Source organism: Bufo gargarizans, chromosome 2, assembly GCF_014858855.1.
Source record: "Bufo gargarizans isolate SCDJY-AF-19 chromosome 2, ASM1485885v1, whole genome shotgun sequence".
Taxonomy (NCBI): Eukaryota; Metazoa; Chordata; class Amphibia; order Anura; family Bufonidae; genus Bufo; species Bufo gargarizans.
In genome coordinates this window covers 409,378,712-409,396,991 of record NC_058081.1, presented here as the reverse complement: position 1 = coordinate 409,396,991, position 18,280 = coordinate 409,378,712, and the positions used below count along the sequence as shown (strand labels likewise).

Here is an 18,280-nt window from a genome sequence, read left to right as displayed (position 1 = left end):
CTTTAAATGCATTGTTGTGTGGAGCTATCACTGTCACTCGTTCATTAACAGCAAGATGAGAGTTAAGTCCAGCTTGCAGGAAGAGGTCAATAGCTGTAGAAACAACAGAGTCTTTGCCCAATTCAGATACTGTTTTAGCTGTAAAAGAAAAATGCAAATTTTCAGGTTATAGAAATAATAACAGAAAATCTATAGTTCAACTAATTCTTAAATGTTACAAAATAAATGGTGCAAATCATGTTAGTATAAAATATATCTAAAATATCTAAAATTGAACTGGTTGTCAAGCCTAGGAACCACACAGTTGGCGGTTGTGAGCTACATATGGCTTCTAAGCCACTGGTTGGCAGTGGGACCACTAAGCATCCATTGCGCTCTAGTATTACATATCATTTTAGCACTTTTTAACCCCTTAAGGACTCAGCCCTATTTCACCTTAACCCCTTAAGGACTCAGCCCTATTTCACCTTAAGGACTTGGCAATTTTTTGCAAATCTGACCAGTGTCACTTTAAGTGCTGATAACTTGAAAAAAAAACTTTGACTTATCCAGGCCATTCTAAGACAGTTTTTTCGTCACATATTGTATTTCATGACACTGGTTAAATGAAGTAAAAAAATAATAATTTTTATTTAAAAAAAATACCAAATTTACCAATTTGTTTTTATGGCAATTTTCCAAGTTTCAATTTCTCTACTTCTATAATACATAGTAATACATCAAAAATAGTTATTACTTTACATTCCCCATATGTCTACTTCATGTTTGGATCATTTTGGGAATGATATTTTATTTTTTGGGGATGTTACAAGGCTTTTCAGAAAATGTCAAAAAAACAATTTTTAGGGACCAGTTCAGGTCTGAAGTCACTTTGCAAGGCTTGCATAATAGAAACCACCCAAAAATGACCGCATTCTATAAACTACACCCCTCAAGGTATTCAAAACTGTTTTACAAACTTTGTTAACCCTTTAGGTGTTCCACAAGAATTAATGGAAAATAGAGATACAAATATTTTTTTTCCAGTTACAAAGCAAGAAATATAGCCAAAACAAACTCAATATTTATGGCCCCGATTCTGTAGTTTACAGGAACACCCCATATGTGGTCGTAAACCGCTGTACGGGCACACGGCAGGGCGCAGAAGGAAAGGAATGCCATACGTTTTTTGAAAGGCAGGTTTTGCTGGACTGATTTTTTGGACACCATGTCCCATTTGAAGCCCCCCTGATGCATCCCTAGAGTAGAAATTCCATAAAAGTGACCCCATCTAAGAAACTATATCCCTTAAGGTATTCAAAAATGATTGTACAAACGTCATTAACCCTTTAGGTGTTCCACAAGAATTAATGGAAAATAGAGATACAATTTCAAATTTTTGGGCAGATTTTCGATTTTAATATTTTTTTTCCAGTTACAAAGCAAGGGTTAACAGTCAAGCCAAACTCAATATTTATGACCCTGATTCTGTAGTTTACAGAAACACACCATATGTGGTCATAAACTGCTGTACGGGCACCCGGCAGGGCGCAGAAGGAAAGGAATGATATATGGTTTTTCGAAGGTAGGTTTTGCTGGACTGGTTTTTTTGACACAATGTCCCATTTGAAGCCCCCCTGATGCGCCCCTAGAGTAGAAACTCCATAAAAGTGACCCCATCTAAGAAACCACACCCCTCAAGGTAAAACTGATTTTACAAATGTTAACCCTTTAGGTGTTGCACAAGAATTAATGGAAAATAGAGATTCAATTTCAAAATTTCACTATTTTCGCAGATTTTCCATTTTAATAATTTTTTTCCAGTTACAAAGCAAGGGTTAACAGCGATACCAAACTCAATATTTATGGCCCTGATTCTGTAGTTTACAGAAACACCCCATATGTTGTTGTAAACCATTGTACGGGCACACGGCAGGGCGCAGAAGGAAAGGAATGCCATACGGTTTTTGGAAGGCAGGTTTTGCTGGACTGTTTTTTTTTACACCATGTCCCATTTGAAGCCCCCCTGGTGCACCCCTAGAGTAGAAACTCCCAAAAAGTGACCCCATTTTAGAAACTACGTGATAGGGTGGCAGTATTGTTGGTACTAGTTTAAGGTACATATGATTTTTGGTTGCTCTATATTACACTTTTTGTGCGGCAAGGTAACAAGAAATAGCTTTTTTGGCACGTTTGTTTTTTTTGTTATTTACAACATTCATCTGACAGGTTAGATCATGTGGTAATTTTATAGGGCAGGTTGTCACGGACGCGGTGATATCTAATATGTATACAATTTTTTTAATTTATGTAAGTTTTATACAATGACTTCATTTTTAAAACCCCAAAAATACATTTTTTTGACCCAGACCCACTTTGTTCTTGAAGATCCAGTGGGTCTGTTGTCTGTATAATACAGAACAGTACTCTATATAGGGTACGGTACTGTACTGTATTTTACTTTACACTTTGTCTGAACAGATCTATGCCTATATGCATAGATCTGTTCAGCACCATGCACAGCAGGATGCCTGAGAAGACGTCCTGTTGCCATGGGAACCTTACCCATCTGCCACAACTTCGCAGACGGGGAAGGGTGAGGACGGGGCTGGCAGGGGGCTCTCTCTCTCTCTCTCCATTGGGGGGCTGCAAAGGCACAGCAGCCCCCCGATGGGAGAGGGAGGGAGCTCCCTGACCCTGACAGTTAAACTTTTCCATACAGCGGTCCGTACGGACCGAGGTATGGAAAGGGTTAAACAGCTGACATCTGCACAGATGCAATGTGCTGACACCCTGGTATAACCACTAGACGCCAACAAATTTTCAAGAGGAGGCGGCAGGGGATCGTGAGCCCGGCCGCCTGCCGCACCGCCCGCCTGCCGCACTGCCCGCCGGCATTAAATCATGCAGGGGTGCAGAGGGGGGTGCAAAATTGACATTTTAGGCATTTTAGTCAGGGACCGCGGGTATCAGAAACTGCAGAAAGCGCAGCAAACCGCAGGTTACATGACCCCCCCCTGGAATTGTGACCCCCCCCCTGGAATCCCGTTGCGATTAACCCCCGTGGCGCCGGAATCTCTATTTAAAGTTAGGACGTACCGGCCTTAAGGACTCGGGAAATAGGGCGTACCAGTATGCCCTACGTCCTTAAGGGGTTAAAGGGGTTATCCCATCTTAGACAATGGGGGCATATCACTAGGATATGCCCCCATTGTCTGATAGGTGCGGTCCCACCTCTGGGACCTGCACCTACAAGGAGAACGGAGCCGGAGAGAGTTGTGGCTGGAGGACCCTGGGATCCGTCCATCACCAGGCGCAGCTCCCCGCCTCTCCCATTGAAGTGAATGGGAGCGCACCGCACATGGGCGGCCACCGCTCCCATTCATTTCTATGGGGCCGACGGAAATAGCTGAGTCAGCGCTCGGCTATTTTCAGATGCTCCATAGAAATGAATGGAGGGTGGCTGCCCATGTGCATGCGCAGTGCGCCCTCCTCAACTTTCTCTGCTCCGTTCTCCTTGAAGTTGCGGGTCCCAGAGGTGGGACCTGCACCTATCAGACAATGGGGGCATATCCTAGCGATATGCCGCCATTGTCTAAGATGGGATAACTCCTTTCAGCAAAAAAAAAAATCCTTTTTTTTAACTAAAGAAATGGGCAGCTGAACTTTGGGTCTCCTAAACATTTGTGATTTTTAGAATCACAACATTTGTACACCACTGACATGTCAGTGGGTCACCTGTGTACAGATTCCACTGTGCTGGTGGAATTGGGCCACAACATATGGATTGATTCTCATGCCTTTGCTCCTTGATCTTAGCTAAATCCTGGCACAGCACTTAACAATGTGCTATGCCAGGATTTAGCTGAGCGGGCTCCTGCCTGAGCTGAAAGCCGTCCTGTAATAATGTGCTATTCAGAGCTTTTCAGGTAGCAGAGTAGGCTCAGACAGGCTCAGCTGCCTATTTCTTTATTAAAAAGGCAAAATCCATTAATAAAGTACAGTACAGACCAAAAGTTTAGACACACCTTCTCATTCTGAGTTTTCTTTATTTTCATGACTATGAAAATTGTAGATTCACACTGAAAGCATCAAAACTATGAATTAACACATGTGGAATTATATACATAACAAAAAAGTGTGAAACAACTGAAAATATGTCATATTCTAGGTTCTTCAAAGTAGCCACCTTTTGCTTTGATTACTGCTTTGCACACTCTTGGCATTCTCTTGATGAACTTCAAGAGGTAGTCACCTGAAATGGTTTTCACTTCACAGGTGTGCCCTGTCAGGTTTAATAAGTGGGATTTCTTGCCTTATAAATGGGGTTGGGACCATCAGTTGCGTTGTGAAGAAGTCAGGTGGATACACAGCTGATAGTACTACTGAATAGACTGTTAGAATTTGTATCATGGCAAGAAAAAAGCAGCTAAGTAAAGAAAAATGAGTGGCCATCATTACTTTAAGAAATGAAGGTCAGTCAGTCCGAAAAATTGGGAAAACTTTGAAAGTGTCCCCAAGTGCAGTCACAAAAACCATCAAGCGCTACAAAGAAACTGGCTCACATGCGGACCGCCGCCGGAAAGGAAGACCAAGAGTCACTTCTGCTGCGGAGGATAAATTCATCCGAGTCACCAGCCTCAGAAATCGCAGGTTAACAGCAGCTCAGATTAGAGACCAGGTCAATGCCACACAGAGTTCTAGCAGCAGACACATCTCTAGAACAACTGTTAAGAGGAGACTGTGTGAATCAGGCCTTCATGGTAGAATATCTGCTAGGAAACCACTGCTAAGGACAGGCAACAAGCAGAAGAGACTTGTTTGGGCTAAAGAACACAAGGAATGGACATTAGACCAGTGGAAATCTGTGCTTTGGTCTGATGAGTCCAAATTTGAGATCTTTGGTTCCAACCACCGTGTCTTTGTGCGACGCAGAAAAGGTGAACGGATGGACTCTACATGCCTGGTTCCCACCGTGAAACATGGAGGAGGAGGTGTGATGGTGTGGGGGTGCTTTACTGGTGACACTGTTGAGGATTTAATCAAAATTGAAGGCATACTGAACCAGCATGGCTACCACACCATCTTGCAGCGGCATGCTATTCCATCCGGTTTGCTTTTAGTTGGACCATCATTTATTTTTCAACAGGACAATGACCACAAACACACCTCCAGGCTGTGTAAGGGCTATTTGACCATGAAGGAGAGTGATGGGGTGCTGCGCCAGATGACCTGGCCCCCACAGTCACCGGACCTGAACCCAATCGAGATGGTTGGGGGTGAGCTGGACCGCAGAGTTAAGGCAAAAGGGCCAACAAATGCTAAGCATCTCTGGGAACTCCTTCAAGACTGTTGGAAGACCATTTCAGGTGACTACCTCTTGAAGCTCATCAAGAGAATGCCAAGAGTGTGCAAAGCAGTAATCAAAGCAAAAGGTGGCTACTTTGAAAAACCTAGAATATGACATATTTTCAGTTGTTTCACACTTTTTTGTTATGTATATAATTCCACATGTGTTAATTCATAGTTTTGATGCCTTCAGTGTGAATCTACAATTTTCATAGTCATGAAAATAAAGAAAACTCTTTGAATGAGAAGGTGTGTCCAAACTTTTGGTCTGCACTGTATATTAGAAAAAATGTTTTCCCACATTTGCAACATTTCTAAATACAGTTGTTTAAAAGTTCATTTACTCTTTAAATATAATATTATATATCTTAGTATGAGCCACACTGCAGCGTTTAATGATCCTTAGAATATGATAATGTACTCACACACATTTTCAGCTAGTTAACCCCTTAGGGACTTAGGACATACCGGTATGCCATGTTTGCCGAGTCCTTAAGGACCCAGGACGTACCGGAACGTCCTAACTTTAAAACGACATTGCGGTGAGGCGGGGGTTAATCGGAACAGGATGTCCGCTGAAATTAATCGGAACAGGATGTCTGCTGAAATCATTCAGCAGGCATCCTGTCACAACCCCGGGGGGTCATGTGACCCCCCGGATCGGCGATCGCCGCAATGCAGTAGCGTCCCGGTTGCCATGGTTACCGATCGGAGCCCCAGCGATTACACTGGGACTCCGATCGGTACTCTCCACTGCCACCAATGATAGGGGGGGTGATTTTAATTAGGAGGGGGAGGGAGGGGAGAGGGCCCACTCGCCACCAACGAGTTAACTACAGGGGAGGGAGGGGGGGTCCACTGGACACCAATGAGTTAACTACAAGGGAGGGAGGCAGCAGGGGGCAGTCATGTACACAGTTTTCCAGTATATTCTAACCTGAAGCGTCCCCATCACCATGGGGACGCCTCTGTGTTAGAATATACTGTCGGATCTGAGTTTCACGATGTAGCTCATATCCGACAGTATATTCTAACATAGAGGCGTTCCCATGGTGATGGGGACGCTTCAAGTTAAAATATACCATTGGATTGGAGAAAACTCCAATCCGATGGTATAAAAGAACTCCAGACTTTACATTGAAAGTCAATGGGGACGGATCCGTTTGAAATGGCACCATATTGTATCAACGTCAAACGGATCCGTCCCCATTGACTTGCATTGTAATTCAGGACGGATCCGTTTGGCTCCGCACGGCCAGGCGGACACCAAAACGACTTTTTTTTCATGTCCGTGGATCCTCCAAAAATCAAGGAAGACCCACGGATGAAAAAACGGTCACGGATCACGGACCTACGGACCCCGTTTTTGCGGACCGTGAAAAAATACTGTCGTGTGCATGAGGCCTTAAACTGACACTGGTCAGATTTGCAAAAAATGGTTAAGTCCTAAAGGTGAAACAGGGCTGAGTCCTTAAGGGGTTAAGGAAGTGTAGAGTATTAAAGCAAATATTCGGTCATAACACTTTTCTAATACTAATTTTTAGTGATAATGTATACCATGGCATAATATGTTCATTGGTCCTCTGGTCCTCTGTTAAAGGAAACTTGTCTAAAACCAGATAGTGCACATATCCATTTTTTCTAATCAGTTTCTATTTTCTGATTGCAGATTATTTCATTATATTTCCTGAACAGTTAGAGCTTGCCTGAGCTGAACTATCCTGCTTGAGCTGTTCTAACAGCAATTAGAATGCATTAAAAAAAATTGCTTTACGGCAGCTCCTTGGTCCATAGACACAATAGTCAGGTGGGGACCCTATTGACTTCCATGGGGGAGTTTTATGGGCATGCTCTGTGACCTGTGCATAGGTCATTGTACAAGGAAGAATAGATAAGCTCTGACTATTACCCATTGTAGATGGAGGATTCTGTCATATCTGTGATCTCATTACAGGCAAGATTACAATGTGTTAGCTGCAGTAAAGTGATCTGTATAAACCAAGAAGTGTCACCAATTATTAAACATAGTGGCCAGTTCAAAAACTGCAAGGTTATACTTTTTTTTTGTTTAAATATATGGAATGCATGGAAACCTAAAAACAATATCATCAAGAATTCTTAAAAAATATATTAAACATAAAAACTGATTTAAACAGTAGGTCATTTTCTGATGACACATTCCCTTTAGGAAATAATCATTGTCAGACTACATTGAACATCATTTGCAAAAATATATATTAGCTTATTAACTATACCTGAATCTGGAATCAACAATTCATCAATAAAGTGAACAACTCCATTAGTAGCCAAAATATCTTTCTTAGAAATGATTGCTTTTCCATTAAGAGTGAGCTCATCACCAAGACAACCAACTTCAAGTGGAGTTCCTTCAATGGTTTCAATGGAAGAACCAGCAATAATTGCTTCTGAGCACTGGGCAGAGTGTAAGAGGTGGTGATGTAAAAGGTCTAGAAAAACAGAAAGGTGAATTTATATACATTATAAAAATAAAAATAAATCCATGTTAGAGGAGCTAAACATGTAGGTTAGTAGAGTTTGTGGACCTGCTACCCATTTCACAATTCAGAGAGCATGTAGCCTAGTCATTTTTTTCCAGAGTCTCTGATAAGTATGGGAAGACTTGTAGAGGAACCAAGGTGAAGAGATTAGGTTATTCTTAAATACATAGGACAGTGATCACTACATGTACTAGTAATACATTATTGCCAACAGTCCCATATTTTCAGGTACAATCCTGAAAAAATGCTTGTGGTCCCACCCAAAAAATGGATGGGGCTTAAGTAAGCTCTGCACATAAGTGGGCATTCTCAGACAAGTTTGAAGCATGACCAGGCCAGGGCTTAAATGCTCCACAAAAGTCTGCGAGTATTATAAGGTTGCTTTTTCATTGTCAAATTTCATAGCCAGATTTTTTTTTGTATTCATTTTTTGTGTGCCAGTTTCAATTGCAACAGCACCATTGTGCTGTACATATAATTTACTGATTAGCTTTTATTTAATATTTGGGAGTAAATAAAAAAAATGCAATAACAACTACAAATGGGGCAGTGGCAAATATGTATACTATTAAGTTTCAGTACTTTTGTATAAAAAAAAAAACTGGTTTCATGGAACCACATCATTTTTGTGTTGCAGCTTTTCAAGACACCAAACTTTTTTTATTTACAGTATATTTTGCGGCCATATGAAGGATTCTTTTTTTGTGGGATGAATTTAAGCCTTTGGTGGTACCATTTTGGGCTACATATAATTTATTGATTAGCTTTTATTTATTTTGGGGGGGAATGCAAAAACAGAAATATATCAAGTAGCTTATTTAATGCGAAAAAATGAAGGTATCTTGCCTTTAAGTGCTTCTGGATCTCCAAGAATTCTGGCCAGAGTTTCCTTTGGAACTTTTTCGAAAGCTTCATTGGTGGGAGCAAGTAGAGTGTACTGTTTATCTTCCGACTGTAGCAGTGTCTCAAGGCCTGAAGCTGCCACAGCGGTCTACAAATGTAACATTATATTACATAATTAGCTCAAAATTCTTCTTTCAAGTTCCAAGACAAAAGACAGACTGCTCATTGTTCATTATCACATTAAGGTGTGGTTTATGATCTTAGTAAAGCATTTGCTAATACTCCACTCTGCATATGCACAGGACGTCTGCACCAGGATGTTCATTTTTCATCTTTACTACAGTTTGATATAGTTGTGAAAGCCAGATGCCAGGACTTTCCTTGGCTTTTCATTCAGACAGCGCCCATGAGTTCTCATGCTGAACTACCACAGACTAATTATTAGTATGACGTGTCCATTCATGGAACAGGCTTTAGTGTGGTCAGAATACTCAAAATCTACAACCACTGTCAGCAAAATGAAACTGATTATGGTGCCATAGCTTATAATTGTTCTTTAGGGCAATTGTAAAGTTCTTTTATGAGGTTAAGGAAGCCACAAATATTGTTTTATGAAATGTAACTGGCAATGCCTCATAAAAATGAACATACCCTCAATGTTTCCAGACTTTCTTCAGTTTCAACCACTTGGTCAAGGTTATTTGTGACTGCTGTGATTACTTTATCAATTACATGGACTACACCATTTGTAGCATGATGGTCTGCCTTAATAAGCCTAGCACAATTTACTGTGACAATCTGTAGACAAGGAAATAGTAGTTAGAAAATAAGAATGAAATCATCAGAAAATGATGCATTTTGGATTTAACAAGCCATTGGGGCAGATTTACTAAAATGTAAACAGTGTAAACCTAGACAGGAAGTCTAAAGATGTGTCAAAATTATCAGACTGGCTTAGGTTGAATGATGACACTTCTGGCAACCAAACATGGAACTAAACTTGAAAGTATGCCATCCAACCGGAAGTATAACATTAGAGGAAACTTTCTAGCTGGACACCAAGTTTATCTTTATCACTTTTTCTCTTATGCTCAAATTAAGGGGAGTAGGGATCAATCTATAATGCATTCGGAAAGTCTTCAGACTCTCACTTTTTTCACATTTTGTTATGTTGTGGATTAAATGGTGCTAAAATAAAAAAAAAATGGTTTTCCTGCACTCAATCCACTGTAGCGAGAAAAAAAAAATCATAACTTAATAAATGTAATCAAATTTATTAACCCCTTAATGCATTTTCATGTAGATATACATGAGGGAATGTGGCTTCTTGCCGCATCCTCACATGCATGTAATACAATATGATCGGGCGGGTGCAGGAGCTGCACCCGCCCAATCCGCAGCACGGGTCTGGATGATACTGATAGCAAGGCACCTGCTGCATCTGCCGACATCGCAGATTAACCCTTTCACATCCCGCGGTCAGCGTTGGCAGTGGCATGTGCATGGTTTACAGAGGGAGGGGGCTCCCTCAGATTCCATCGACCCCCCCCCCCGTGCTGTGCTCACAGGAGTACGATGATTGCCATGGCAGCCCCAATGCCTTCCACAGGCAACGGAGTCTGCCAGCCATGGAAGAACAGGAAATCCAGCCTGAGGGCTGGGTCTCCTAGGCAACTGTCAGGGTCTTAGGCTGGTTTCACACGGGCGTGACGGATTTGATCCGGATGCGTTCAGGGTGCGTTCAGTGAAAATGCTGCGATTTTGGCACTAAAACAAGTCAGTTTTGTCTGCGATTGCGTTTAGCTGTTCAGTTTTTTCCGCGCGGGTGCAATGCGTTTTGATGCGTTTTTCACGCGCGTGATAAAAAACTGAAGGTTTACAAACAACGTCTCTTAGCAACCATCAGTGAAAAACGCATCGCACCCGCACTTGCTTGCGGATGCAATGCGTTTTTCACGCAGCCCCATTCACTTCTATGGGGCCTGTCCTGCGTTACAAACGTAGAATATAGAACATGCTGCGATTTCAAAGCATTGCAAAAGTGATGCGTGAAAAAAAACGCTCATGTACACAGCCCCATTGAAATGAATGGTGCCGGATTCAGTGCGGGTGATATGCGTTCACGTCACGCATGGCACCCACGCAGAAATCACGCTCGTGTGAAAGGGACCTTACTGTGTAAGACGCTGACAGTTCAATTCAGTACAATACAGAATGTTAGGTATTGCTGCATCCGTAACGACATTCTCTATAAAAATGTCACATAATCACAAAAACGGTGAACCTTGTAAAAAAATTAAATTAAAAAAATAAATAAAAAGACATATGTACTCCGAAGTAGTACGAATCAAACGGTCATCTCTTCCAAAAAAAGAGCCCCTACATAGGACAATCGCACAAACGCAAAAAAAAATATGGATTTCAGAAAATGGAGACACTAAAACATAATTTTTTTTCTTCAAAAATGTTTTTATATATAGTGTAAAACTGAAATAAATTTTAAAAAGTAGACATATTAGGTATTGACACTTACGTAAAAACCTGCTCTATAAAAATATCACATGATATATCCCCTCAGTTGATGTGTCATATTGAATGATCAAAAAATCCTATGTACCCAAAAATGGTACCAAGAAAAATGTCAGCTCTTCCTGCAAAAAAAAGCCCCTGCATAAGACGATCGGCAGAAAAATAAAATAATTATTTTTGCTTTCAAAAATGCTTTATTATGTAAAACTGAAACAACAACAAAATACACATATTTGGTATTGTCGCATCCGTATCAACCTGCTCTATAAAAGCAACACATGATCTATCCTGTCAGGAGAACTCTATAAAAAACAAAAAATGAAAACTGTGCCACAACAGCCATTTTATGGTTACCTTACCTCACAAAAAGCGTACAATCGAGCAATCAAAAATCATATGTACCCCAAAATAGTACCAATAAAACTGCTACCTCATTCCATAGTTTACAAAACGGGATCACTTTTTTGGGAGTTTATTTTCTAGGGGTTCTTCAAATGTGACATGGCAACTTAAAATTATCCCACTGATATCTACCTTCCAAAATCCATATGGTGCTCCTTTCCCTCTGCGCCCTGCCATGTACCCATACAGCAGTTTACGACCACATATGGGGTGTTTCTGTAAACTGCAGAATCAGGGTAATAAATATTCAGTTTTCTTTGGCTGTTAAACCTTGCTGTGTTACAGGGGAAATTAATTTAAATGGAAAATCTGCAAAATAAGTGAAATTTTGAAATTTCACTTCCATTTTCCTTTCATTCCTGTGGAACACCTAAAGGGTTAACAACGTTTGCAAAATCAGTTTTGAATAACTTGAGCGGTGTAGTTTCTAAAATGGGGCCATTTATGTGTGGTTTCTACTATGTAAGCTCCAGAAAGTGACTTCATAATGAACTGGTCTTTAAAAAGTGGGTTTTGGAAACTTTCATAAAAATTTTAAGAATTGGTTCTAAACTTGTAAGCCTTCTAACGTCCTAAAAAATAAAATGAAGTTTACAAAATGAAGGTGAAACATGAAGTAGACAACTGGGAAATGTACAGTAAGCAACTATTGTATGAGGTATCACAATCTGCTTTAAAAGCAGAGACATAAAAATAAAAAAATATTGGAAAAAATTTTCTGTAAATTTTGGAATTTTACAAAATAAAGGTGAAACATATTGACTCAAATGTATCACTAATATGAAGTACAATATGTCACGAGAAAACTGTCTCAGAATCGCTTATATAAGTAAAGGCGTTCCAGAGTTATTACCACAGAAAGTGAAACATGTCAGATTAGCAAAATGTGGCTAGGTCCTTATGGTGAAAACTGGCTTGGTCTTGAAGGAGTTAAAGAGGAAAAATAAAAATAGGTAGAGATGAGTGAATTTAAAAAAAAATTCAATACGCCTGTTCGACAATAAAAAAATAAAAAAATTTCAGTTAGATCGAATATACCTTAATTTTCGCCCCATAAGTCGCACCAAGACAGTTGTCCCAAAGTGGGGGAAAATGTTAATGCATCTTATGGGGCAAATGCAGTGCAGGGGAAAAAAAATGGCAGGTGCATTGCATGTTGCCAGCACATTGCAGGCTGTGCAGAATAGGGATAGCAGCCTGCGATGTATCGGACATCTGTCTTTTGACTGACTTGCTTATGCCCACGAACGTAAGGGATCCGTGCCCATGCTATGGACCGCATACGGCGGTTCTCCAATACACGGGTCACCAGCCGTGTGCATTCCGCATCACGGATGTGAACCCATTCACTTGAATTGGTCTGTAAATCTGGAGATGCGGTGCGGAAGCACGGATCGGAACACCACGGAAGCACTACGAAGTGCTTCCGTGGTGCTTCTGGCCGTGCCTTCGCACCTCAAAAAAGTAGTGCATGCACTACTTTTTTTGCAGTGCGGATCATAGGATGCGGATTGCGGACCCCATTTAAGTGAATGAGTACGCGATCATGGAGCCCTTACGTTCTTGGGAATGAGCCCTTACTCTGTCTGCAGAGTCAGTTCGACTGGGGCTAGAGGAATGTGCTGCTGGAGAGTTCATCAGGGGGGGGGGAGCTGAAGGAATGTACTGCAGCTGGAGGTAGGAGAGCATGTGTCTGAGTCGGCAGATGCACAGTAGCAGGGAGATGATGGGCCGGAGCAGGCTTTCCTGTCACACATGGCTGCTCTGCCCTTATGTCTTCCCACCTGCCTGCTCCTGTGTACCTGTGTCCCCTGGTGACTGTGCTGCTGTGAAAAATTCTCTGGAGTGCAGCTAAACTACTGACAAAAGTGTCCCCCTAATAAAGTGACCCCAAAAGCCCATTACATCCCCCTCCCACAAGTGTGTCAGCAGCAGATCCCCCCCATAACAGTGCGCCACAACAGATCCCCTCATAACAAACCATAACAGCAGATTCCCACCCATAACAGTATGTCACAGCAGATTCTCCCCCATAACAGTGAATCACAGCAGATTCCCCCATAACAGTGTGTCACAGCAGATTCCCCCCATAACAGTACATCACAGCAGATCCCCCATAAGTACCACAGCAGATCCCCCCCATAATATTGTGTCAGTAGCAGACCCCCCCCCCCCCCCATAATGTGTCAACATTATTTTAACACACCTTTGGTACAAATTTTTTTCTTTTCTTATTTTCCTCCTCTAAAACCTAGGTGCGTCGTATGGGCAGGTGCGTCTTATAGGGTGAAAAATATGGGTATTCGCGGTGAAATTAATTAAAAAACATTTATTTCCTGGCTGCAGAGAGCCTTTATAGTGGTGTAGAACACTGTTCCTTGCAGTAACACGCATAGGGAGTCTGCTTTATTAGTGAAATAATACTGTATGTATGACAAGCAGATGACTGGCATCGTTCATAGAATCACTGCACACTTCATTTATTTGGGCAGTCATGGGGCCAAAACTGACCAAATAACTCAAGTATAAACTCAGCCTTACAGGTTGATGTTAGCGCCAAGAAGAAGTGCACTCCTTTTACACTGTCAGCTGATTCCACGCAGTTGGCGGCTGGCAGGGTGCACTACAAGTATGCCACCACCTACTGGTTCAGGTTCTGCTCAACGTCAACGTCTTCACACTAGGCAGGTGAAGAAAGCTGTTCATCAGCGACTGTAGACTTAGGCTTCTGCTGATAGAGCTAGTACTGCTACTGCCACCCCACCGGGGGTGCCCTCTGCGCTTACATTCCACTGCCATGGCTGCTAGGTCAGACCTGCGAGAGGATGGATGATGGCGCAGATAGGCAGCTGCCAACTGATTACATAGGATGTGTCTATAGTAGTTCAGTTTGTCCTCCCTCTCAGCGGGTGTAATAAAGGCCCCCATTTTGGACCGGTAGCAAGGGTCCAACAAGGTGTAAAGCCAGAAGTCATCCCTCTGCCTAATGGTAAAAATTCAGCTGTTACTACCCAAACAAGTGAATATGCAGTCAGCTATTTGCACAAGTGACTCGGAGGGACTCCCTGCCGCCATCTCCACTGCATACTGCCACGGTGTGTCTGGGTCCTCTACCTCATCTTCCTTATCAGTCATCACCCTGTAGCTCCTCTAGAAGCTCCTCCACTCCTGTCACCTGTGTAGCAAAACCACCCATTTAGCTACACATAGCTTGTGCTCCAATGTCCTCCTCCTCCAGTTCAGCCCCACAGGGCTCATGTGGCCATGAGATCTAGACGCTTTGTCTCCAGTCCCCTGACCAGCCAGATTTACCAGCATCTGACCCGGAACATGAAGCAGTGGAATGACGTTGTTCATCCCGTAGTCCTGGTGACTGACAAATAGTGTCCTCCTCAAAGGGCCTAAGCAAATGGCAGGTGTCACACATGAGCTGCCACTGGCTGACATAAAAATTACACAGGGGAGTACTGCTGTCCGCTTGGATCATCAGGAAATCGCTAATGGCCTTTCTCTGTTCATACAGTCGGTCCCACATATGGAGGGTTGAATTCCAATGCATGGAAATGTTGCATATCAGCCTATGTTGAGAGATGCTGTTCTGCCGCTGCAGCTCAAGGAGGGTGTGCTTTGTGGTGTACAAATGGCTGAAGTGCATGCAAAGTTTCCTGCGCATTTTTAGGATGTCAGACGGGTGGAAGACTTCAGGAACCACTTGACAACCAGATTGAACACATGTGCCATGCAGGGCGCAGGGCTCAGCCCTTCTTGACGCAGCTCCGACACCATGTTCTTCCTGTTGTCTGTCACCATAGTTCCCATTTTCAATTACTGCAGAGAAAGCCAGGATTTGATTTCTTGCTGAAGGACATGGAGCAGTTCCTTCCCTGTGCGACTCTGTTCGCCCAGGCAAATGAGGTGCAGAACAGCGCGACACCGCCGTGCCCTCCACATATGGTATGCTGGAGGGGCACTATGAATTGTCCCTGCAGTGGAGGCTGAGGAGGACACAGTGGAGGAGGAAGAGGCAGAGGCGGACATTGTCGCTGGGCCAAAGGCATGGCAACGTGGAGGTGCAAGCGGCATCACCTGGCCAAGTTGCTGGTGTGGCTGTGCAGGAATCACATGGACACAGTGGGCCGTAAAGGACATGTATTGTCCCACACTGTAGTTACAGCTCCACGCATCGGCGCTGCAGACACCGACAGACTCAAGGACTGGCCCACCTTCTGTTCTACATGTGTGTGTAGGGCTGGTACTGCAGTGGTTGCTGCTGCATGCTTGACCACCACATCAGAGCCACAGTTCTCCCAGGCCACTTCATGGCGATGCTGCATATGTTGACGCAGGGCCATAGTGCCAACATCGGCACCCTGGCCATGCTTCTACCTCTGCCCACAGATTCTACATATGGCCACATTCACCTCCTCCGTCGGCTTAACAAAAAACTGCCACACCGCCAACACTACGCACTGACTGACTGCTACTGCCTCTGCCTCTGCCTCCTTGAACCCCTGCACCTCTACTTTCCGGGCAGGTAGGCTCCTGTGAAGTGGGTGGTCTACCCTGGGCACATTTGTCTATCGACCTCCCACTGTTGCCACCCTGCCGCCCACGCTAGCGACTTGCTGGCTTCACCGCTGGCTCACGGGCAAGCTGCCATCCTCGAGTACTGTCTGCACGTCACTGATGTCCTCCTCAACCGTCTCTGGGTCAGGAGCCTGCTTGCAACACCAGCTCCCACGCCACTCTCCTCATCACTACTTTCCCCCCTAGCGGAGGAAGTGGTGGATGTCGCCTCCAGATCTTGGCTGGGCAGTAGCTGTTGACTCTCCTCTAGTAGCTCTTCCTTGCTGTAAAGTGGAGCCGAGCATATGGCATATAATACTTCTCACAGTGAGGGAACTTAAAATGACAGAGGAAGGTTAAGGACAGGTCGGGGCACAACGCTTGCTCCTGGGCCATGCCAACTGAGCATCGTGGCAGAGGAACCCACCGACTCTTGGCTGGGGGTGTCTGATGTCACTTGGGACGAAGTTAATGACCGAGTCAACCATTCAAGAACCGCTGGGTTACTGGTCAAGACGCGACCGCTTGATGACACCGGGAGCTCAGGCCTCTCACTGTGACCCCTTGCTACTACGCCTCCTTACTCTGCTGCGACCTCTGCCTGTGCCAGAGACATTTAGGCCTCTGCCACTCCCCTGTGCAGGGCCTGGCAGTTCTCTGTCTGACATACTGTTAGATCAAATAATCAAATGTTAGATCAAATATTTTTTATTTCGTCACTAATACAGGGCAAACAGGGCTATAGAATATATCACTGCACCGCTTAATGGCAATTAGGCCCTACTTTCTATTTTTACACAACACAAAAGGCTTTTAACAGATAAGGGCAACGCTGAACGGCAAATATATTTTTATTTTGCCACAAATACACAGCAAACAGGGCTGTAGAATATATCACTGCACCACAAAAGGTCAAATATATTTTTCTTTTGCCACTAATACACAGCAAAAAGGGCTCTACAACATATAACTGCACCGCACAAGAGCAAATAATTCATACTGTAGAAATATTTCCTTGTAATAAACCCTGTTAATGGCTGTATCAAACTTGCACCCCAATAACAAGAACGGTTTGCTGGGATGACAAAGCTGTATAATGGCAATTTGGATCCCCAGTCAGTGCAGCAAGGGGTAACAGGATTGTTCCTATCAACCAGTCTGTAGCTACATAAATGTTGTGGAATGATTCCTCCCTATCCTTTCCCTGCACTTATAAATAGTTTTTTCACCACAATCAAGTCTTTCCAATCACTGTCCCTAGCGCTTGCAGACGTCTCTCCCTGCACTAAGTACTTTGGTAAATGGCAGAATCTTAAATGGCTGACACTATTTATAGTGCTGTGACATCACAGGGCTGTCTGGCTGCTGATTGGCTGCATGCATGGCATTATGGTTGATCCCACCTTTCTAGAGTTCCTTGCCCCATGTCCTCAAACGTGTAGCAGCCATTTTAGGAAAAAATGCGATATATTACCACGAAGCGTGCAGAAATTCGGCTTCGATGCAAATCAAATTTTTCCTGAAATTCAGATTGAATTCCACTTCGTCAGCTCATCCCTAATCATAAGTATTCCGAGACCCTTGTTATGACACTTGAAATTTAACTCTGGGAGGTCTCCCATTTCTCTTGATCATCTTTGAGATGTTTCTACACCTTGATTGCAATCCACTGGTTCTAAAATCAGTTGATTGGACATGATTTGAAAATACACACACCAGTCTATATGAAGTCTCATAACTGAAAAAAGCATATCACAGCAAAAATTAAGCCACGAGGAGAAAATAACTTCCTGTAGACCTCCGAGGCAGGAATGAGTGGAGGCACAGATCTGGGGAAGGGTATAAACAATTTTCTGCTGCACTGAAAGTTCCCAAGAGCACAGTGTGGTCTATAATTCTTAAATGAATGAAGTTTGGAACAGCCAAGACTTCTTAAATCTGGCTGCCCTGCCAAACAAAGTGATCAGAGGAGAAGGGCTTTGGTAAGATTGGTGACCAAGAAACTTATGGTCACTCTTGCTGAGCTCCAAAGATCCTGTCTGCAGATAGGAGAAACTTCTAGAAGGTCAACCATCACTGCAGCACTTCAGCAA

The 18,280-nt window shown here is 43.2% G+C and overlaps 1 protein-coding gene across 1 annotated transcript in view; it reads right to left on the bottom strand.

Annotated features, from left to right (window-relative positions):
* TGFBI (transforming growth factor beta induced) overlaps positions 1 to 18,280 on the bottom strand; it is a 109,077-nt gene that overhangs the window by 51,756 nt on the left and 39,041 nt on the right. Inside the window, exons 6-9 of the mRNA XM_044280857.1 lie at positions 9,342 to 9,488; positions 8,694 to 8,838; positions 7,584 to 7,796; positions 1 to 138 (exon numbers count right to left, since the gene is read on the bottom strand). Coding sequence (XP_044136792.1) covers positions 1 to 138; positions 7,584 to 7,796; positions 8,694 to 8,838; positions 9,342 to 9,488 — 643 coding nt within the window. The remainder of the gene's footprint in view (positions 139 to 7,583; positions 7,797 to 8,693; positions 8,839 to 9,341; positions 9,489 to 18,280) is intronic.